Source organism: Microtus pennsylvanicus, chromosome 8 (genome assembly GCF_037038515.1).
Source record: "Microtus pennsylvanicus isolate mMicPen1 chromosome 8, mMicPen1.hap1, whole genome shotgun sequence".
Taxonomy (NCBI): Eukaryota; Metazoa; Chordata; class Mammalia; order Rodentia; family Cricetidae; genus Microtus; species Microtus pennsylvanicus.
In genome coordinates this window covers 9,492,454-9,516,187 of record NC_134586.1, presented here as the reverse complement: position 1 = coordinate 9,516,187, position 23,734 = coordinate 9,492,454, and the positions used below count along the sequence as shown (strand labels likewise).

Sequence of the window (23,734 nt, the reverse complement as noted above, 5' to 3'; positions counted from 1 at the left end):
AAAAACCAGAAATGTTTAGGCAGAAGAGTCACCATTAGGGGTGGTGTACCAGCTCAGTGATGAAGAGTACTTGCTGTTCTTCCGGAGGACCTAGGTTCGGTACCCAGCGCCCACATCAAGCCACTCACAGGCACATGTAATTCCAGCTCCTGGAGATTCCAACATCCTCTTCTGGCCTCCACGAGCACTGGCAAGTGCATGTGAATGTGCGTGTGTACGTGCACACTCAAGCCACAGCCAGCAACTTTGCTGGAGAACTGTCTTGCCCAGCTGACTCCAGGCCATTAGGATTGTTTCCTATAGGGAGCGCAGTGGTGTGCTGTAGTTCTTTATCGGAGAGCCTCCCACTACACAGTAGTCTGACAGGATTCAGACGGTTCTGTGTGGAAACTTTCTAGGCAGGATGTCATATCTCTGCCTGGGACCCCATTCTCGGTCCAGTAATCATGGCCCTGCACTTGCAGTTTTTGCTTTTCCTTCCTACTGTTGGGAGGGAGACTCATCTGCATCTAGAAACATCTCGCATCCTTTTGCTTCCCTCCCTGCGCCCTCATCCCCACCCCCATCTCTGCCCTAGTGCTGGGGTAAAATGCTTCATCGCCAACCTTGGGTCTCATCTGAAGTAGGCTGGTGGACTTTTGCATGAAGAAAATCCATCATATCAAATTGCATTATAACAAATCATTTTTTATTTCATTTGTCTTAGTGTTTCCTGTATTTGTACATGTGTTCACGCATGCCAGGACACATATGTGGAGGTCAGAGGACAACCTTAGATGTTGGTCCTCACTTTAGAAACAGTCTCTTGTTTTTTATTGGTTTTTTTCTGCCGTGTGTGCTAGGCAGTTGGTCCATGACCTTCTGGGGATGCTACTGCATCATCCCCTCCACTCCCCACAGAGGTGCATCCAGTGTGTGCATGCCCTCTCGCTCTCGTGGAGGTCAGGACAGTTCCGTAGAATCAGTTCATTCCTCCAGGTTTTATGTGGGTTCCAGGAGTTGAACTCACGTCTTCAGGCTTGCATGGTAAGCACTTTTATCCACTGAACTATCGGCCCTTGTACCCTTCCTTATTTTTTCAGATAGCGTTTCAGTCTAGCCCAGGCGGATGGGGGAGGGGCTCCTCTTTTTCTACTGCAGGCCTCTGTTTTGCAACAGGGAGACTGATGCTTTCTTCTGCACATCCCCAAACCATTGCAATGTTACCGCTGTGAAATGACTGACTGTTGGATACAGAAACAGTAAGCCGGATGGAGTTCTACAGAACTTCACTACAGACAGGCGCTGGAGAAATGCTTCTGGCGTCTGCCAATCTGCAATGGTGGAAACAGCGAGAGCAGCCACTCACAGCACAGGACATCTCTTACAGCTATAGACTACAGAGTGTGCCAGTTAGTGAAGTGCTGATGGGGATCTGATCACTGATAGAGGAAGGGAAGTGCCAGAGGTTAGGAGGCATGGCTGATGCTCGCTGCACGGGCAGCAACTGTGGGCAGCCTATGCATGCTCTGCATGTGTTTCTCCCTCACGCTTCACACTTCCAGCGACAGAGAGGCTAGAGTTTGTCACTAAGGTGCTTCATTTTGGTCTTGAACACCCTCACTCTCCTACTGCCTTCTTGTCCTCAGCATCTCTTGCTCCGTGTTCCTATTCCTTGGGACTGTCTCACCTTTCTGGAATGGGCTCGAATTCACTGTGCACTGGAGTGTATGCCAAGCTGGTCTTCATGTTGCTTTTCAGATGTTAAAATGGATTATAGTTCAGTTTATTTTGCTTTTCTTTGGATCTGGCAGTACTGGATATCGGACCTCACGTGTGCTAGGCAGGCACTTTACTGAGCTTATGCCTGTGTGTGATCCAGGTGCCCATAGAGCCCAGAGGATCAGATTCCTCTGGAGCTGGAGTTCTGGGAGGTTGTGAGCCGCCTGGTGTGGGTGCAGGGAACCGAACCCAGGTCCTCTAGGAGAACAGTATGAGCTCTAAACAACTGAGCTATATTGATACTAAATCATTCAACTTCCATTCCTAGAATAAACCCCAGTTACAGAGCTGTTGGCAGAAAATACAGCTGTCTTTCCCACATTAAGAGTGGGTTATGGGGCTGGAGAGATGGCTCACTGACTGCTCTTCCAGAGGTCTCGAGTTCAATTTCCAGCAACCACATGGTGGCTCACAACTATCTGTAATGAGATCTGGTGCCCTTTTCTGGCCTGCAGGCATACATGCAGACAGAACACTGTACACATAATAAATCTTTTTTTTTTAATGAGATTTAAAAAGAGAGAGAGAGAGAGTAGTTTATTCTGAACCACATGTGTGTGTCCATGACCTGGGAGTACACCTTCAGGTTACTGCTCTGGCAAAGGACCTGAGTCTGGTTCCCAGCACCCATGCCAAGCATCTCACAGTCACTAATAACTCTGGGGATCTGATGCCTCTGGCCTCTGTGAAACTCACCATGCACACACACACAGAGTTAAAAATACAATGAATTGATGTGTTTAAGGTTTATTTTTCTTTATCCGTTTTATAGATGTATGTCTCGTGCGGGTGCCCTCGGAGATGAGACTAGGTAGTGGAGAGCCCTTGGAGCTGGAGTTGCAGGGGTCATGAGCTGCCTGACGTGGGTGCTGAGAGCTGAACTCCGGAAACGCTCTTAACTGCTGAGCCTTCTCTCCAGCCCCAGAACTTTGCAAGGGGGCACCAGAGCTGGTGTGGTCTCGTGGCCGGCCGAGCACTGGCCGTGGATGAGACTGAGCCCCACCTGACAAGAAATCCCTAAATAGCAAAGCCTCCAGTGCAGGGCGTCACCAGGACACCATGCTGTGACAGAAACCTTCTGTGGAACTTACACTGCCTTAACTTTCAGGTTCCCACTTTCCAGTTGGAGTTCCTCTGAGAACGATGTCACCCCCACCGGAATCCTCGACAATAGCTTCCTATGTGACCTTGAGGAAGACGAAGAAGGTGGAGCTAAGAACGGTACAGACCAGGCCTCCCTGCTGCTGCTCTGAGCTTGCCCTTTGTAGAGTCTGATTAGAAACATCGCCGCCTCCCTTAACGTTTTTATCACAGTGGGAAAATCAGAACCTCAGAGGACAGCCGATCACAGTATCTTTTGCTCAGCCCCAACATCAGGCTTAGTCCACAGTTTGGCTACACAGTGAAACCATGTCTTTAAGTTTAAAAAAAAAAAAAAGCAAGCAAGGAAAAAAAAAAACATAATACAGGGCATGGTGGCATGTGGGGATGTGCTTGTAATCCTAACTTCTCAGGAGGCCGCAGTGTACCCTTGAGTTTGAGGCCAACCTGGACTGCTTTAGACCCTATGTCAAAATTCCCCACCTCCAAAACAGAAATAATTGTGAGATGAAACTAACAGCTATGTGTCAGTATTAATGTGGTGACCATGCTGCTCAAGTACAGCTGGTAGGAGACAATAATGTTCTATAGTTTTATTGCTAACCAAAAAATATTTTAGGGTGTTTTCTTGACGAGGCACTTAACGTGTGACTAAAAACATTCTCTTAAAATGAAAGAAATTCCTGTCATTTAAGTGTTCTGCCCTCTCTCTCCCCTCCCCCATTTCCCCTAATCTGAGTTTCATGCCATTTTCTGTTTCCAAGACATGGAGTAACATTATTCAGGGAAGTCACACCATTTATTTAGTGTTTGTTTGGGGTTTTTTTTTTTTAAGGACAAGGTTTCTCCTGGCTATTCTGGAACTCAACCTGTAGACAAGGCTGGCCTCAGACTCACAGAGATCTGCCTGCCTCTGCCTCCCGAGTACTGGGATTAAAGGTGTGTGCTGTAAGGACCAGGCCACATCATCTGTTTATTTATACATTTATGTTTAGTGAGGCAGGACTCAACATGTAACCCTAGCTGGCCTCAAATATAGAGCACTCCTGCCCCTGCCTCTTAAGGCATGGCTGCACCAGGCCACTGTACGTGCGTGTGTGCGTATATGAAGGCCAGAGGGTCCGCACTGGCCATCTTCTTTGATCATACCCCACGGGGTGTGAGCTCCAGAAATCTGCCTGTCTCCCTCTGCCTTCCCTCACCCAAGCCCTGGAGGTTTCAACAGGAACGACTGTGTCTGGCTTTCTCGTGGTGCTGGGAATGCAGGCTCAGGTCCTCACTCTTGCACAGCGGCACCAGCTCCCCAGCCCCAGCTCCATCTTTTAAAGTAGCATTGGCGTTTAATAAGATAGTTTTGTTTTGTTTTTTTTTTTCAAGACAGGGTTTCTCTGTGTAGCCCTGACTGACCTGGAACTCACTCTGTAGACCAGTCTGGGCTTGAACTCACAGAGATCCACCTGCCTCAGTCTTCTGAATGCTGGGATTTAAGACATGTGCCGCCGCCGCCACCCAGCTTCAGTAGGGTTTAATAAAATGATTTAATATAGATTTGGGGCTTGAGGGTTAAGAGAAAGAGAAGCACTCAGAAGGAGCACCAGCAATGTCATGAGTGTAGGCTGAGACAGTTGCCCTTTGGCTGTTCCAGCTCTCAGTCTCCATACCCTCAGTGGGATGAGTTGATTTCTGTGGCGCTGAGGCTGGAGCCCAGGGCCTGTGCAGCTAGGTCAGCCCTCTGCCACAGGCTGTCTTCCTAATCCTGCTTCTTGCTGCTGCTGTTTTTCTTTGTAGTCCCCTATGTCTTATGTGGCTGAGTGAGACTGACCTCAAGCTTGTGAGCCTCCTGCCTCAGACTCCTGAGTGCTGGGTTACATGCCTGAACTTTTTTTTTATTTGTATATTTTATTTTATGTGCATTGGTATAACAGTGTCAGAATCTCTGGAACTGGAGCCACAGACAGTTGTGAGACACCATGTGGGTGCTGGGACTGGAACCTGGGTCCTCTAGAAGAGCAATCAGTGCTCCCAACTGCAGAATCATCTCACCAGTCCCCCTGAACACCTTTTTTAAAACCAAGAAAGCAGTACCCTCTCTGTGCCCTTCTTCTCTGTGCCTCTGCATTGGTAGCCCCCTTGCTGGTTCCCTCTATCACTGCCCACTGCCATCAGGACCAGTTGAGGGTGAGGTCACTTTAGCTGACGTCTGATGTTCCCTCACTGGCATTCAAATCTCCACTTGATTTTTGAAGGCAAAAATAAGTAACTACCTTATAAAATCTTTTATTCATGATATTTTTTAGAAGTATCTGTTTTTGACACAACATCTTATGTAATCCAGTCTTGCTTAAACTCTGTGTAGGTGAGGATGGCTCTCCTGCTTCAGAGTGCTGGACTGATAAACAAGCATCTGGTTTAATTGGAGCAGGGAATACAGTTCAGGGCCTAATACATGTTATGCAAGCGCTCTACCAACTGAGTATCTCCAGCATAGGGGGTGGGGGCACTGCATGCGTTTGTATTCATGGGCTTGTTTTTTTATCTTAAGGAAAGACCGAGAAGCGCAGTGGAACAGCTGTGTCTGGCTGAGAGCGTTCGGCCTAGGATGACCGTGGAAGAGCAAATGGAGAGGATAAGGAGACACCAGCAGGCCTGCCTGCGGGAGAGGAAGAAGGGACTGAGTGTCATCAGTGCTTCCGACCAGTCGCCCTTACAGAGCCCCTCCCCTGTGCGGGACAATCCTTTCAGGGTCTCTCAGGTATGTCGGCTTCGGAAGGAATTGCTTTTGGTTATTATTTATCAATCCTTTCTGTTCGTTTGTTAAGAAAACTGGCTATTTAGCTGGCTACAAAGAAAGCAGCAAGCCTGGCAGTATCAGAAGCACGGGAACCATTTTCCTGTTGTTCTGCGCCAGTTAATCAGTCACCACAAAACTACATCCCCAACCCTCAGTAAAAATTTTTATTTTGAGACAAAAACCTTATAAATTGTTTGGGATCTCCTTGAACTCATTCTGTAGCCCAAGCAGTCCTTGAACCTATGGTTCTCTTGTCCTGTCTCCCATGTAGCCAAGATGATAAATTTGTATCACATGGCCAGGCTAAAGTCATAGGTAGAACTGATCTGCAGAAAGATTTTTCTTGGAGCGGCCAGCTCACAAAAAACACACGGAGACTTACTATTAATTATAAAAGCTTGGCCTATAGCTTAGGCCTGTCCCACTAGTTCTTATAACTGAAATTAACCCATTCATATTAAGCTACATTTTGCCTTGTGGCTTTTTACTTCTCTTCCATCTTACACCTCCTGTGTAGAAGGAGCTGCGGGCAGGCCTGCTTTTTGTCCCACCTGGCTCCCGCATGGTTAGCTTTTCCCTCGAAATAACAACACACAAATTGTATTCATTTAAACACTGCCTGGCCCATTAGTTCCAGCCTCTTCTTGGCTAACTCTCATATCTTGCTTTAACCCATATCTAATAATCTGTGTAGCACCACGAGGTGGTAGCTTACCAGGAAGATTCTGGTGTACGTCCATCTTGGGCTGGAGCTTCATCGCATCTGCCCTGGAGAGGAGAGGCATAGCATCTGCCTCACTTCCTCCCAGCATTCTGTTCTGTCTACTCCACCCACCTAAGGGATAGCCTATCAAATGGGCCAAGGCAGTTTCTTTATTAACCAATGACCTTCCTCCATCACTCCTGTTTTTTTCCCCAAGTCCTCTGGAGTCTCTCCTGTGTCTAGATTCATCTCTCCTTCTGTCTCTTTCTCTCCCTCTCCCTCTCTCTGCCCAGAAGTCCCACCTAACCTCATTCTGTCTTAGCTATTGGCCATATAGCTCTTTATTAAACAGTAAGACGGCACTTTTGCAAAGATACATCCTGACAGTATACGAAAAGGTTATGCCATAACTGATCTTTATCTATTTATTGTGTGTATGTGTGTATTTGTGTGGCTGTGCATGCCACAGCACACACATGGAGGGATCACCTGTAGGAATTGGTTCTCTTCCTCCAGCTAGGCTCCAGGGGTTGAAATCAGGTGCCCTTGCCCACTGCACCGTCTCTGGCTAGTTTCTCTTTTATCCCTGCTGTTTGCAGCAAGACTGAGATGTGTGACTGTGACGTCTTGGAACCTTACCCCTGGGCTGGACTCAGAGTTTGTCCGTCCTCCTCCCTCTGCTCCCACGTGTGAGGACTACAGGCATAAGACACCCAGTTTCACCTTGTTTTAGTCAGGGGTGGGAGGAATAACACAGGTCTGTCCCTGAAAATGACCTTCAGCTCCTGATCTCTTGCATCTATTTCAAATTGTGCCAGCATCCACTCTTTTTAGGAAGGAAGGAAGGAAGGAAGGAAGGAAGGAAGGAAGGAAGGAAGGAAGGAAGGAAGGAAGGAAGGAAAGAAGGAAGGTATTTTCGGACAGAGTCTCACTAATTGTCCATGTGTCCTTGAGCTGACCTTGCAGTCAGACCATCCTGTATTAGCCTGCAAAGGGGCTGGGTTACAAGCAGGCACCATCCAGGCTGCTTCAGCTGAGTTTTACACACATAGACATACGTGTTTGATGGGTTTTAATAGTTCTTCCATGGAGATAGCTGTTTTATATGATTTGATTGTTATAATAGTAAGCTATAGTAGCTTATTAAAATGAAAATAGCCCTGAGCTCAAGAGAGGATAGCTGCTGCCAGTAGTGGCTCACACCTTAATCCCGGCACTCAGGAGGCAGAGGCAGAGGCAGGAGGATCTCTGTGAGTTCGACACCTCTCTGTGAGTTCGACACCAGCCTGGTCTACAGAGAGAGTTCCAGGACAGCCAGGGTTACACAGTGAAGACAGGAGAGGAGGGCAAAGCGGGGAGAGAGGAGCATGGGGAGAGAGAACCAACATAGTTAATGGACTCTTGTGCCCCCGTGGCTTTGTTTTCCCAGCTGTAAGCTAATGTTACAACATGGCTGTTTGCCTCAGAGAGCTTTGGACAGGCCCTGCCCTAGTTTACCTGGTAGTGTGATAAACACCAGGACCAAAAGCAACTTAGGAAGAAAAAGATTTGCTTGGCTTGCAAACCATCATTGATGGGAGCCAAGGCAGGAACTGAGGGCAGGAGCTTGAAGTAGAAACCATGGGAAGGGGGCTGAAGAGATGGCTCAGAGGTTCTGAGTTCAGTTCCCAACAATCACGTGTGGTGGCTCACAACCATCTTCAATCTGATGCCCTCCTCTGGTATATATACCACTCAGGACTCCTATTCCTAGGGATGGTACTACCCACAGAACATGGTCCTTGGGCCAGGATGATGGAGGCAGTCTCTCAGTCGAGACTCCTTCAGATACCTCCAGGCTGTGTCAGGCTGATAACTGACGTGAACTTGGAAGTGTGTGCCGTGAGATGCTTCCCTAGACTGTGCACAGCCCTGCATCTGTTCCCCTCAACAGAGTAGTCAGCATCCGTTTGTCTCAGTGGTTCACTGCCCGTGTCCCCCTCTAGCTGAGGTCCACCAAGCATGCTGTGCCTGCTGCATCAGCGGGAAGGGCTTCCTTGCCCTGGTCCACCTCTCCTTCCCTCTAATAAGAGCAGACTTTGCTTGTGGCCAGTGGACTCAGAAAGTTGAACGTGGGGCTGGAGAGATGGCTCAGAGGTTAAGAGCACTGACTGTTCTTCCAGAGGTCCTGAGTTCAATTCCCAGCAACCACATGGTGGCTCACAACAATCTGTAATGAGGTCTGGTGCCCTCTTCATGTCCAGCAAGCATACAAACAGACAGAACACTATATACATGGTAAATAAATAAATTTAAAAAAAAGAAAAGAGGGCTAGAGAGATGGCTCAGTAGTTAAGAGCATTGCCTGCTCTTCCAAAGGTCCTGAGTTCAATTCCCAGCAACCACATGGTGGCTCACAACCATCTGTAAAGAGATCTGGCTCCCTCTTCTGGCCTTCAGGCATACACACAGAATATTGTACACATAATAAATGAATAAATATTTAAAAAAAAAAGAAAGTTGAACATGGCACATTTTACAAATTGTAAAATGGGTGACTTTAAAAGAAAGGAAAGGAGAAAAGTATATATTCCCTTCATTTTTTTTTAACCTCTGGTTTGTAAAACATACACAGGTGCACAGTACCAGTCTAAAGATGCTTTAGGAAGCAAACAGAAGGAAAGCCAGGTGTGGTGGTTCAAGCCTGTAGCCCCAGCATTTGGGAGACTGACTCGGGAGGAATGCCTTGGGTTCAAGTGAGTTCAAGGACAGCCTGGACTGCCTAGTGAGACAAACAAAACAAAAAAGAAGAGTACTGAGCTGGGTGGTGGTAAGACATGCTTTAATCCTAGCACTGGGAGGCACAGGCAGGTGGGTCCCTGAGTTCGAGGACAGCAAGGACTATGCAGAGAAACCCTGTCTCTAAAAGAAAACAAAGCAGGGGCTAGAGAGATGGCTTAGCTGTTAAAAGGACTGACTGATTGCTCTTCCAGAAGTCCTGAGTTTGGTTGCTGGCACCCACGTGGTGGCTGACAACCATCTCTAATAGAATCCGAGGCTCTCTCCTGGCCTGAAGACTACTCATATATAAAATATAAATAAATAAATAAATAAATAAATAAATAAATAAATAAATAAATAAATAAATAAATAAATAAATCTTTAAAACAAAACAATAGGAGTACAGTAGAGATTGCTCAGAGGTAGAGTGCTTGCTAGGTTCAGTACCCAGCACCCACAACAGACAGTTCACATCCACATGTAACCCCAGCTCCAAGGGATCTGAACACTCTTCTGGTTCCACAAGTACCCACATACGCATAAGTAAATAAAATTAGAATAAATCTAACAACAAAATGCTTTAAGGCTAGGCAGTAGTAGCAAAAGTTCTAATTGCAGCATCCAGGAGGTGTAGGCGGAGGATTATACTTTCCCCACCAGGCTGGGCTACATAGCAAGACCCATCTATAATCCTACCAACTCATAAAGTCAGCCAAGGCGAAAGACTCACTACAGATTCATGGCCAGCCTGAGTTACACAGGGAGCTATGGGCCAGCCTGGAATGCGACCCTGGTTCAGAACAATAAAATAAAATGTAAGCACATGAATAGAATTGCTGTCTGTCTTTTGAGCAGACTCTGAGGAGGGAGGATACTGTTCAGGAGCTAGACACCATCCACAGAGAAAATGATGGAAAGCCAGACCACGAAACTCCGGCAGCAGAAACTGTTGTAGTAGAAGAAGCTGAACCGCGGAAGGTGAAACTCGGCAGAAAGGTAGAAGTGGCAGATACGGCAGGGTGGTGGGGTGCTTGGAAGACCAGGTCAGGGGAACTAAGGTGTGCTTAGTCAGAGAGCTCTAAATCTAAAGGAAATGATAACTCTCTTTAATTTGGTGGGTGTGTTCATCATAGAAATATTCCCCAATAGCTGCATCAGCAATGTGTGCCAGCTCTTTGTATAAACGACTTTATGCATTTCAGTAGTAAATACTGTGACTGTTGTTCATATTCTTTAATCCAGGCTTATTCACAAACATTTATGACAGCATATAATTTGGGGCATAATTTTTAATCGGTGTGATCATTTCAGCTTTACTAATGTTAAATGTGGCAGAAATGCTCTGAAAAGTGCTGTTTCGTCTTTTGTAGCTTCAAAGAACTGAAAGTGTTTTTTATGAAATGCTTTACACGCCTGAGCCAAATGGAATGAATTCTGAGGGGGTGATGGACAAAGAAAGGCATGAAGGTCAGGCACTTGAAGATGTTCCTTGCAGGTAAGAGCAAGAAGACAGGAACTGGCTGTTCAGGAAGCTGGAAGGCTCTTTTCTATGATGTATTTATTTTCATGTGTGTGAGTCTTCTGCCTGCATGTGTGTGTAGTGCCCACCGAGGTCAGCACTATTTAACAGATGATGAGCCACCATACGGACAGAACCCATGCTCTCTGCAAGAGCCCCTAATGCTCTAAACTGCTAAGCCACCTCTCCAGCTCCGCTGTAAGATTCTTTAAAAATAGTGCTAGGTGTGGCAATGCTCCAGAGGCAGAGGCAGGTGGATCTCCGAGTTTGAACCCAGACTGGTCACAGAGTGAGTTCCAGGACAGCCAAGGTTACGTAGAGAAACCTTCTCTCAAAAAAAAAAAAAAGCCTAGCGGTGGTGGTACGTGCCTTCAGTCCCAGCACACAGAAGCAGAGAGGCAGGTGGATCTCTCAGTTCGAGGCCAGCCTGGTCTGCAAAGCAAGTTCTAGGACAGCCAGAGCTACACAAAGAAACCATAACAATAAAACAAAAACAAACAAAATGAAACCAAGGCTAGTTGCTGGATTAGAAGTGGACTTTATGGGTCCAGAGAAATGAGTTAATTATTTGCCATACAAATGTGAAGACATCAGGTCCCTGATACACACACAAAAGCGTTTGTTCCAACCAATCTAACCATCTAACCATTCTGAGAGTCCCAGGTACAATGAAGAGACCCTGACTCAGATAATATAAGGGGAGGAGCAGTAGAGGAAGAGACCCAATAACTCTGACCTCCACACACCTGCATACGTCCACAAGTGTGTACACGTTCATACACACACACACACACACACACTAAGATGCTGTTTGGCAGTGCACCGAGTAGACCTTTTGGAATTTCAATCAGATAATCCTAACATGGCATTGTAAGAGTGTCAGGAAAGTTTTGAAGTACCGACTCAGTATCTAATGGTGTTAAAGTATTAAAAACACATGCTAGGGGCTGGAGAAACGGCTCCACAGTTAAGAGCACAGGCCGCTCTTTTGGAGAACTTGGGTTGGATTCCCAGACCGTACATGGTGGTTCATGGCTGTTTGTAGCTCCACTTCCAGAGAATCTGATGTCTTCTTCTGGCCTCTGAGGGTACTGTGCATGCATATGGTATGCAGACATGTACAAAGATAAAACACGCACATACATAAAATGAAAATTAAAAATACTGGTTTAGGGAGTCAGGGATTCATGTGAGCTTCAGCCGAAACACAAGTGGTAAAGAGGAGAACTGCTGGTGCTGAATAGACAGCTTTCACAGATGCTTTGCTCTGGTCTTTCTTTGTATTTTATAAGAAAGAAAATAGCAGCTGGGCGGTGGTGGCGCACGCCTTTAATCCCAGCACTCAGGAAGCAGAGGCAGGCGGATCTCTGCGAGTTCGAGACCAGCCTGGTCTACCAGAGCTAGTTCAGGACAGGCTCCGAAGCTACAGAGAAACCATGTCTCGAAAAAACAAAAAAAAACAAACAAAAAAGGCATTATTTACAAGAGAAACATTAAGTCATGAAATATGAGTGGGTGGGGGTGTTTGTTAGGAGAGGGTCTCAGGTAGCCCAGGCTGGCCTAGCACTCCCTCCATAATCAGGATGACTTTACATCCCGCCCTTGTGTGATGTGGTGCCACACAGCTGTAGTCTCCGCATTTGGGAAGCTGAGTCAGAGGATCAAGTTCAAGAACAGTCTAGGCCATGTAGCCAGACCCCACATCAGAAGAACAAGGGAAACTGCATGGTGTCCTGCAGGCCTTAACATGCCAGTCTATTGTCACTAGCCCTCAAGAAGAGGCGGGGATGACAAACCACCAGGCAGAAGGCCACCCAGAAGAAGTAGAGAGCCACCATGAAGAGGAGGAAACTCTTGCTTCTCTAGAGCCACCTCCTGAGATTCCTAGAGAGAACCAAACCACAGGTACATGCACGCTCCACGCTCCCCTTGGTGGGTACTCTACGCAGTGAGTATACTGGGGTCTTCCTGCGGCGCCTTAGCTTCATGGATGTGAGCCTCAGGTTTGTGATTGTGAGAGGAGGAAATAGCTGTCCCTGTTCTGCCACCCCCACCCAGGCTTGGGCTCAGAGGATTCATTTTCATTTTATTTTTAATCATGACACAGTGAACTATTTCTAAAAAGATCCTAGAAGAGCCAGGCAGGGGGACTTTCCTGCAGTTCCTATACTCCAGAGGCTGAGGCAGTTCAAGGCAGCTTGCATTATCTCGGAAATCATCAGTGCTTAAGACCACACACTGCTGTTGGGCAGTTTGGTGCCACATCCGATGCCTTGAGCACCTGAGATCATGTGCATCCACTTCTACACAGACATACACGTGTGTTTGTTCGTTGTTTTTGAGACAGGGTTTCTCTGTGTAAACAAGGTTGGCCTCGAACTCACTCACAGAGATCCGTCTGTCCCTGCCTCCCTAGTGCCGGGATTAAAAGAGTGTGCCCCCACACCCAGCTACATAATTTAAAACAAAGTCCTTTTTAAGCAAGACCTCCCTACATGGAAACTTTTCCTGCTCACAGGACTGGGTCCTGATGTCCTTGCTCCAGCCTGGCTGATACCAGTGGAATAGCACCCCGCTGTCCACATTAGAGTGGAAGTTTGGGTACTTTTCTGCCAGTCTTCCTTGTGTGGTTTGTGTGGACATGCTGGTGGAACCTTGGCCTTCACAGGTTCCTCACTTCTGGGCTCCAGCCACAGCTTTCTCATGGTTTTAAAACCCTTTTTTTCTTCTTTCTTTTTGGAGGATGGGAATGGGGTTAGGTGTGCTTTTAACCTGTTAACCTGTTAACTGTTTAAGCAGTTGCTGCTTAAACTTTAAGTAGGGAGGTGAGGGGGTCAAGACAGAGTTTCTCTGTGTTGCCCTGGCTGTCCTGGAACTCACTCTATAGACCAGGGTGGCCTTGAACTCAGAGATCCACCTGTCTCTCCTTGCTGAGTGCTGAGACTAAAAGTGTATACCACTACACCTGGCCTCTTACATGTTTGCTTCTTATACTCTGTGAGCAAGACACGTTTCCAGAGGAGTTACAGAACAACCAAGTACACAGAGAAACCTGTCTCAGAAAAACAAAGAAGGAAAAAGTCTCACTGCCTCCCTCCCAGCCCTGTGGGAGCACAGACTCATCCCTCCCAGCCCTGTGGCACTGTAGAGATCCCGGCATCAGAAGCCACTATTCATGGTGTCTTAAAGATGTCTTCCTCTGGCCTCTGGACTGGAGAGATGATTCTGAGTAAAGGCACTTGCCACCAAGCCTGACAGCCTGAGTTGGATTTCCAAGCTGTCGTCTGATCCCACAACATGCACAGATGAATGCACACACACGCACACACGCTAAATATTAATTACCTATGTTCAAAGCAACATATGTATGTGTGTATATGTATGTATGTTTGTGTGTATATACTTATCTTCTATTTTCTTGGTGTATTTTAGTGAAAAGTCTGTCCCCGTCTCCTGAGTCCTCCACGTCACCAGATCCGCCCTCTCCGCCAAAGCTCACAGAAGGATCGCATTTCATGTGTGTGTAGTCTCAGAAGTATGTCTTCTCCTTCTCTTTGGTTCCTTGTGTTAGGGGTGTTTTACTTGGATTGTATTCATTTGTTGGAACAGCAGTCCAGGCCAATTAACTCTGGGCAGAGTTCGGCCAGAGCAGCGTGTATCTGAAGGCCAGACGGTAGCTCAGATTTCTCACATTCGCCTGGAGAGATTCGCTCCATGACTTTTTTCTCAGTCTCTCAGCCGGTGCCAGTCCCTCTCACTCTGGCCTGATGCCCTGCCCATGCTCAGGGCTGAAGATGCCTTTGCAGTCCTTTTATGCTCACACAACAGTGTTGGGCACTGAGTTTGGCACCTCTGCCTGGCTTCGTGGGAATTAGCTGCTCTTAGACAGCCCCTTAGACTGCAGTTGTAGAATTGAGGATAACTTTTGAGTCACTGCTTCCTTTGCCTTTTGTTATTATTACTTTATGTGGGGTGTGTGTGTGTGTGTGTGTGTGTGTGTGTGTGTGTGTGTGTGTGTGACAGGCATGAGTACCGCAGCGAGTGTGTGGAGACCAGGGGACAACTTGGTAGAATTGGCTCCGGGATTTGAATTTGGGTTGTTGAATGCGGTGGCAGCATTGCTGGGCTGTCTCACCGACCCCCAGGACCTGCTTGGGAACAAGGTAGACCTTGTTTTACCTATAATTTCGTGCTCATAAGTAAAGAATTTTCTTTTCCTGAAGAACTAAAGTAGAGCCCGGCAGTGGCAGTGCATGCCATTAATCCCAGCACCTGGGAGCCAGATACAGTTCGAGGCCAGCCTTGTCTACAGAGTGAGTCCTAGGACAAGCTCCAAAGCTACAGAGAGAAACCCTGCCTCAAAAACAAACAACAACAAAAACCTACCGTAGAGTGAGAATGTGTATGCCTTTCCTCTGTTTTCTCAGCATCTGCCACCTCTTACGGTGCTGGGAGCTTATTTTAGGTTACCATAAATTCCCAGCAGGCGTAAGCGGTAATGCAAACACTCAGAAAGTCTTCCAGTTTCACCTGGCCATTGTCACAGCAGGGCCTGCTGTCTGGAACCTGTCTTCACCCTCACTTTTCTAGTAGCCGTTCTCTGTGCCTAGAAGCGTTTGTGTCCGAGAAGCTCTATCCGAGACTGTCTGTCAGCCTGCACTGGGTTGAGACGCTTGCTACAGTTTGGAGTCACCTGTTTGTTACGACAGGCACCTCCGTATCCTGCCCGTACTTTAGTAACATTGAGAGCCAGTCACAGGGCCAGGTGTGAGTGCATACCTGTGATCCCAGCACCTGAGAGGCAAACACCCATGGATCTCTGTGAATTCCAGGGGCCAAGGCTGCATGGTGAGACCCTGTCTCCAAACAAAAGACTGTCTCCTGAATATGGAGTTCCGTTGGTAGAGCGCATCCCTAACATACACGAAGTGTCTTGTCTAGATTCAGTTCCCAGCACCACAAAGAACCAGGCGTGGTGGTTGTCTTAGTGTTCCATTGCTGTGAAGAGACACCATGACCACGGCAACTCATAAAGGAAAACATTTAGTTGAGGTAGCTTACAGTTTCAGAGGTTTAGTCCATTGTCATCATGGCAGGGAACATGGCAGCATGCAGGCAGACATGATGCTTGAGAAGGAGCTGATACACATTGAACCACTAGCTTGAGCAGAGGAGACCTCAAATACCCCCATAATAACACACTTCCTCCATCAAGGCCACACCTCTTAATAGTGCCACGCCCTTTGAGGGCCATTTTCTTTAAAGCCATCACAATGGTGCACACCAGTAATCCCAACACTTGGGAGGCAAAAAACAAACTAGCAAACAAACAAATTCAAGGTCATCCTTGATTAACTGTTGAGTTCCAGGCCAGCATGAGCTTCCTGTGGCTCTATGTCAAAACAGAATGCCATCCATATGAATTTTTGGCTCAGTAAACAGGCTATAACCTTTGGCACAATTAACCGTTCTTCTAGCAAAGGAAGGTCAGAGCTCAAGGTTAGCCAATGTGATAACTTGTTACTGAATTGTGTCTTTTGACTCTCGTTCCAAGTGTCATTGGTCATTATCTCCAGGCACAGCTGTCAGCACACGTTTTCTTGTTGCCTGTAGTGTGGCCACCACACAGCTGACCTGTCGCACAGACACAGCCATGCTTACATCTTACCATTGCCTCTGTCCTGTTTTTCTGCTCTTGTGGTTTTGCTGGGATGTGAGAATCCTCACGAATGCCGCTCCTGCTGTGGGGGTGGCTCAGTCAGTTAGTTCATATGATAGTGAAGTCAGGCAAAGCTATGCCTACCTTATTGACTGTAAACCGCTTTTGGGTGGGCTACTCAGTCTAGGGGTTGTAACCCACCCTGCCGTCAGTTATTTCAGGGTCCCGGAGAGGCACTATCTGTAAGATATGGGCTGAGAGAGAGGAAGAAGGCCATGCTAGGTTTGTCAGAGCTTCCGTTTATTAGAGATGGGGTACAGCTTATATAGGGTAAGGAGTTGGGGGGGTGGGCACAGGGGCCTGGACTCTTGCCGCATAGTTCACGTTGGTCACATAGGCCAGGAGGTCACAACTAAGAGTTGACACACCTAGTTCTCTAGATAGTTTGGAATGTGGGGCGATTTCTGCTAACAGATAGCTCTCTATTAACAGCCAATTTGGGTGTGGGGTAGGCTCTGTCAATAGAACGATTCTTAACACAGTTAGGGGTGTGGGGTTCTCTGCAGACTCCCCAGGGTGATGGTTCCTGTAGTAATCCTAGGAGGAAGCGGCTCCTGACAATTGACCTGCTCAGCGACACATTCGAGACATTTTTTCTGAATTGCTGTTTAATTGCATCGGGCTTCTCTGTGGTGTCAGTTGGCCGTAAGGAAATGAAGAAAGTGCCCCTGTGTGTGCTCTGTGTTGGGGTTTTCCAGGCCGTGTTTGTTAGTCACTTCTGCTGTCCTGCCTCAGTTACTTTGGGACACTGCCATTCCTTAGCTTTGCCAATGTCAAAAGTCATTTCCTCTCTCTTGGTTTTTCAGCTGCACTGACTCTTGAGAGCACACAGAGCTGAAGCTGTGGACCCTCAGCGATGGAAGAAGATGTTGTACAGTATACCTTAAATCTATGAAATTCATAGTTCTGATGCTTCTGACCTCAGAGCATCGTTTTATCACCTTTGGAAAATGTTTATTCCAAAATAGCTTTAATGGCCCATACGTGTGCACTCCGTAGTCTCGAGGTCACCCTCCTCCACCAGTGCTGCTGTGAGTTCAGAGCATACCAGTCCAGGTGCTTTCTCCCTCGCGCTCCATCCAGAGCTTGCTTAGTTGCGCTTCCCGGATTCGGATGCTTAAGTCTAGGTGAATTTACGTTGCTTTGGCTTTGCCGCAAAGCTATACTTTCGTGTGAAGCTTGTTTTCTTTCCTTCTTTTTCTTCCCATTTTGGCTACTGCAGTACTTTGTTTGACACTTGATTTGTAAAATTTTTATATAAATATATTTAAAATGTGCCATTTTATTACTGCTAAGTGAAGTATGTCCTGTTTTCTGCTATAATTCTTCCTCGGTCAGATTGCACCGTCAGCGGTTACTGCCACACTCTGTCAGCTTCAACACAAATGCTACTGCTTAGCTTTTCTTTAAAAAGCAAAACAATTACAAGTGTAGGTATTTTGAAGTACTGGACTTTTACGTCATTGGAATAGATGTGTACAGCAATAAGCAGGCTTTTAGATCCAGTACTTGGTCTGTGTACAGATGTAATTATGTTCATTGTGTAGATGTTATACAATGAGCACATGTAATAAAGGCTGCTTACTATAGTTTAATGCAAATGTTCATATCTCATTTCTTTTTTATCATGTTAAATAAATGTTGATGTTCTTAAATCACTTGTGTTAGAATCTTTTTCCCTCCCTCCCACTCACCCCCTTTCTCCAGGGTTTCACTATGTAGCTCTGGCTCTGAAAGACAGCCTGCCTCTGCTTCCCAAGTGTTGGAATTAGAGGTGTACACCGCCACATCTGGCTACAATCATTTTTCTTTTCATCGAAAATGGAGAATCTGAGATCTGGAATGCAGCCCAGAGGTAGAGCACTTTTCCAGCATGTTTGAGGGAAGGGGGGAGCGGATCAGAGACCCAAGGGACTTCTAAAAGAAAAAGTGGTGTGTTAATCCTGTCTCCCTGGGCAGCGCCATTAGGAGGTCTTATGTGCCCAGCCCTCCCGTGATAGAGTAGAGGAACCTGAGGCCAGAGAACAAAATGATGCCGACCACAGTCATACCCACTTCATGACACAGGGGAGCCCACCATATCATTGCCCCGACCTCCCGTAACTCGGTCAGCTCATCGCCAAACTTAGTTTTGTGAAGTCTCCTACCCCATTTCCATGTCCCCAAGCTGCAGTCCCAGTGTGCTTAGTGAACATGGGGGAGGGCCGACAGGGCTGCCTCCCGGCCGTTGGGAACAGACAGTGTTTCTCACGAGTAGGGGCCCTCGGAGATGGTCTCTTTAGAATACATTCTTCACAGACGTTCACGCTCTTCAGACTCAATTACATTTCCTCCCTCTCGGACCTTTTGTTTGTGCTATATATTGTTCCCAGAGTTCAAGGAAATGCTAAGCCTTCTGGATTCCCGCACAGAGCAGCTCCAACCAGTTGGCACCGGCGAGTGAGCCCCCACCACCCCACCTCCCCCCACCCCATGATACACTAAAGAGGATTTAGACTTAATTCTAAATGCAGGTGAATGAAAATGCATGCACTGCAAAAGGAAACAAACAAACAAAAACGTGCTTCTGGAGTCTGCAGGTCAGTGAGCACAGGTTAGCCCAGTGCTGCAAGCTCCGTATCGCTGTCAATCAAGTCCCAGACCACGCCCCCTCAGTCATATCATGATGGAAGGTGGCTTTGCCATGATGAGAGGTGGTTTTATTTTTCTCTGAGGATTCTTTGAGATTCTTTAGGTTTTGGAGTTGTGGGGGGAGGGAATCTTTTTTTTTTTTTTTAAGATTTGCTTATGATCTTTAAGTGTGTTTGTGTGTATTTGTACACACGAGTTCAGGATCCCACCAAAGCTACAGACATCAGAACCTCCAGATGGAGTTACAGGGAGTTGTGGGCTACTGTGAATCCTACCAGGCGAGAATAGGACCACCACCACAGTTTCAAGGCAAGCTGAAGCAAGCTTTAAGTTCTGGCCAGGTCCATTCTGGGATTCCCAGAAAACGGCCAACCCATAAGGCTACGTACTTCCTGCCTACATCCATCCTGGGACAAGCAGACATCCTGATGCATTTCTTGCCCCCATACCTCCTTCCTGCCTGCAATCAAATCAAGCACATCTGTGCAATTGGGTCAAACAAACTTGTCTGGGAGGGTAAAAACGTGGCTTGTTATCTTACGTGGCCAGCAACCTCCAGCTTCTCAGGGAGTGCCTTTTCGGGGCGTGGGGCTTACAGCTTGGAGGCATTTTTGTTTTATGGAGCTCAGAGGTGCAGTAATTAAAACTTAAAACACGACTTTGGCCCTTGCCCTGTCTGACATGGGTGCCGGTCACCAGGGTCCTCCGGAAGAGCAGCATACACCGACATCTCTCTGGGCCCTGCTTAGGTTATCTTACCTGTCTAAGTATGCGTGTGTACACCACGCATGCGCGTGAACAGGCTCAAGGCCAGAAGGGCTTCTGTTCACCTAAACTGCTTCCAACTGACTGTGAACTGCCACGTGTGGGGGTTGGGAAACAAACGTGGGTCCACTAGAAGAGCAACAGTGTTCTTAGCCTGCGCCATGCCTCTAGCTCCTTCCCACAAGTCTTAACCTGCGCCATGCCTCTAGCTCCTTCCCACAAGTCTTCCTAAGGAGAAGTAGTTGGTGACATTTCTGCAAATCAGCTTGAGTTACAGGAACTTTTGAAGCTTATCTAGCAGAATCCGTCGCTTCTGAATATCTGCTTTCACCGCCCACGTGCTGGGATTGTGAGCCTGCACCACCATGACCCATTTTATGTGGTCCCGGGGATCAAACCCAGGGCTCCCAGGATGCTAGGTGAGCACTCTGCCCGCTGAGCTGCCTGCTGGCCCTAAATCTGTCACTAAACGCAGAAGCTTCTTTGTTATGCTAAAGTGCTTTGAGTGGAGGTTTCCCAAAATTCCTTGAATTCCTCATGTGCCGGTTAAATGTAAATCTGTAGTATGTGGTTTGGATTATTAAAGTTGGCATTAATTCTTTTTTTATTTGTCGATTTTGAAGTTTTTAAAAAGTCGATCAGAAACATGAAAGGGCCAAGAGTAGTAATACGGCTGGCAGAAATAAACCATGCCATGGGATTTGAGCCTGGAGCCACTCTCTTAAGCATAGGATAGAACCAATGTTCCCGTGTGCCCCTCGGGAATCCCTGGTGTCTGGGTACAGTTCCTGGCTCTGCTCTTCCCTAAGACGTTCCATCTGACAGGTTTTTTTTTTAATATTTATTTATTTATTAAGTATACAATATTCTGTCTGTGTGTATGTCTGCAGGCAAGAAGAGGGCACCAGACCTCATTACAGATGGTTGTGAGCCACCATGTGGTTGCCGGGAATTGAACTCAGGACCTTTGGAAGAGCAGGCAATGCTCTTAACCACTGAGCCATCTCTCCAGCCCCCATCTGACAGGTTTTTGACATACCCTCAAGGAGCACCTGCTGCAGGTGTTAGGTTGTTCAAGCAGCTGCAGAGACACAGATGGCAGAAAGAGGCTTGGTCTGACCACAGGCGGGGCCATGCTTTTTCACAGCGAGGGGTGGGGGACTTTCGTCACTCGTGCAGAGGACCACAAGGCCTACAGAGAAGGATAAGGTGCAGCTCTTAGAGGGGCAGAAATGACTTACACAGTCCACAAGGGAAACTGGGAGGTGAGGTTTTTCTGTGGGAAACTCGTTCCTACCTCGGAAACTATAAAAAGTGCAGGGCAAGGGTGTTCCAGCTGCTTTCTCCTGAGGCGGGTCTTTGTTGGAAGGGGTAGCTGTAGGTCCCTAAAGAGGGGGATCCTCCAGTCATGTAGCAGAGGGAAATTCTGGATTAGCTGTGATGGGTCACGCGATTGTTGTCCTCTATTGCTGAGGAGACTTCGAAAATAATTGTCTCTGTGAGCAGATGACTCAGTGACAGAGTAGCACTGGGCGATTTTCTGGGAAGGATGAGGAATAGGGAGGAAAAAAGGTGGGAGAAACACAGTGGCCACCGAGAGGAGGTAGGCATAGAGTTGACTCACAGTGGCAGTGACTGGTCCCTGTCGATTGCCTTGGCGGGCCACTTAGTCTAGGGTTAGTAGCCCGCCTGGCAGTTCAGTTATTCCAGGGTCCCGGAGAGGCACTACCTGGAAGATATGGGCTAGGAGACAGGAAGAAGGCCATGCAAAGTTTGTCAGAGCCTCCGTTTATTAGGGACGAGATACAACCTTTTATAGGGTAAGGAGTTGGGGGATGGGCACAGGGTTCTGGGCTCTTGCCGCGTGGTTCACGTTGGTCACATGGTCCTCGTTGGTCACGTAGGCAGGAGGTTGACACACCTAGTTCCCTAGATAGTTTAGAATGCGGGGTGGGTTCCGCTAACAGATAGCTTTCATTAACAGCCAATTTGGGTGTGGGGTAGGCTCTGTCAATAGAACCATTCTTAACACAATTAGGGGTGTGGGGTTCTCTGCAGACTCCCCAGGGTGATGGTTCCTGCAATGATTTTAGGAGGAAATTGGCTCCTGACAGGTCCCATTGCCAGGAATAAATTGAAATGAGCTACAGAGCATCAAAAGAAGGGGAAACAGAAGACTATCGTAAAGAATTGTGTCTGACCTGGGGTGAAAGGTCTTTTTGCATATGTCTTAGTTAGGGCTCTATTGCTCTCAAGAGACACCATGACCACCCACGGCATCTCTTATAAAGGAAAACATTTAATTGGGTCTGGCGTATAGTTCAGAGGTTTAGTTCATTATCATCGTGGCAGGAAGCACGCAGGCAGACATGGTGCTGGAAAAGGAGCAGAGAATACTACATCCAGATCGGCAGGCAGCAGGAATAGAGAATGATACTTGGGTCTGGGTTGATGTGAAATCTCAAAACCCCACCCCACCCCTGTTATATACTTCTTCCAACAACAAGCTCATACCTCCAATAATGCATTCAAACCGCCACAGATGTATCAGGAAAAAAACAGAGCTATGAGAGGGTTACCTGGGACCCACTGACCACTGCTGCCACTTGGGGACCTGCAGCATTTTACCATAACAGAAAGCATCTAAGTGGTATTTCTTGCTTTCATGTATGATGGGCTTGGTATATTTTTTTTTAAGTATTTACCGTATGAGCTACTATTTAATGAACAAAAACAGCATCTCAAATAAAACAATTTTTGGTTAGAAACAATGTGATAGGTAAATGCCTAAAACTTGGGACTGTTACCTTAAATGACCCTATTAGTATCTGCAAACATGGCAATCCAGATTTTTGTTATAGTTGCTAGGTCATCATCCGAGATGGCGGCAACCCAGGCGCTCCTTAGTCCTATTCCGAGGTGAACCCATCAGGTGCGCACCCCTTTTTACAAACAAAAACTACTTTCACAAGCAAGATCCAAGTTACATGCAGGCATTCTGTAGCAAAATAAGATTACCTGTGTAGATTTCCTTACAGTCAGCCCTTCTAACATAATTTTACTGATTTTTTAAAACCACATCCAATGAATTTATAAATCCTAAACTACAGAAAGTGCATACAATAGTCTTACAAATCCTGAGATAAAACGTGTCCTTTCGCAAAAGTTTTAGAGATATAAGAGGGGGCGTTGTTGAGGGATTTAAACAAAACCAAGAAAAGGAATGTAAGATAAGCAGCCACAATCCCTCCTGGGAATGGTTTCCTTGTAGCTGTTTCTAAGCACAAGCACATAGTATCTTTTTGTAGGCCGGTCAGTTTTTCTCTTTTTCCTGTCACAGAGTCTGGTGACCCACTGTGGGAGGCATGGAGATCTTTGTGCTCCCAAATAAGCACTATGGGAACCTGGAATGTTAAAACACACAATTGTTCCTTCAAAGGAAGGGGTACATAACCTGTTATCCACCCAGAAGGCTAGCAGGATACTGTTTAATACCCTGGTGACCTTTGTGCTTTCTGTGTGGTCTCAACCACACCAGATCCTCCCCAAGACCCTTATCATGAGCTTGCCAGTTTAAACCCATCTCTATGGAGGGGTCACATGTACTCTTTGTAGAGTCTTAGTGAAATCACGTCTGATCTATATTTAACTTACTTTGTCATTTATTGGGCACATAGGATTCAGTTAATTATTACCAGGAAAGTTTTCCCTAAATTGTGCTTTGCTTAAATAGGCCTACAACAAACTACTCAGGGTCAGACTCCTGAAGTTTGAACCAACACTGGCTCCTTACTTGTGTTGAACCTCCCTGCCTTCCTACTTTCCTCTGCTGGCCATAGTGGTTGCAGAGACCGCTCACAGCCCACCTCACCCGGCAGAGAGACTTTGAAGGAAACTTTTAAACAAACATACTTGGGTCTGGAGCAGGCAGGCTAATTCCCAGCTCCAGAGCCAGCCTTTTTAATAGAGTAGAATGCCATGAAA

General features: G+C 46.9%; 1 protein-coding gene across 41 annotated transcripts in view; it reads left to right on the top strand.

The window, feature by feature from the left end:
- Plekha5 (pleckstrin homology domain containing A5) overlaps window positions 1-18,009 on the top strand; it is a 166,802-nt gene extending 148,793 nt beyond the window's left edge. For 34 of the 41 annotated variants that reach the window (XM_075982422.1, XM_075982442.1, XM_075982425.1 and 31 more), the window contains 7 exons: window positions 2,870-2,982; window positions 5,405-5,614; window positions 9,972-10,112; window positions 10,487-10,611; window positions 12,404-12,540; window positions 14,068-14,170; window positions 17,161-18,009. In XM_075982422.1, coding sequence (XP_075838537.1) covers window positions 2,870-2,982; window positions 5,405-5,614; window positions 9,972-10,112; window positions 10,487-10,611; window positions 12,404-12,540; window positions 14,068-14,162 — 821 coding nt within the window. In that variant the 3' untranslated portion in view covers window positions 14,163-14,170; window positions 17,161-18,009. The remainder of the gene's footprint in view (window positions 1-2,869; window positions 2,983-5,404; window positions 5,615-9,971; window positions 10,113-10,486; window positions 10,612-12,403; window positions 12,541-14,067; window positions 14,171-17,160) is intronic. The other 7 variants (XM_075982408.1, XM_075982407.1, XM_075982406.1 and 4 more) reach the window with 1 other exon arrangement.
- Window positions 18,010-23,734: the final 5,725 nt, after the last annotated feature.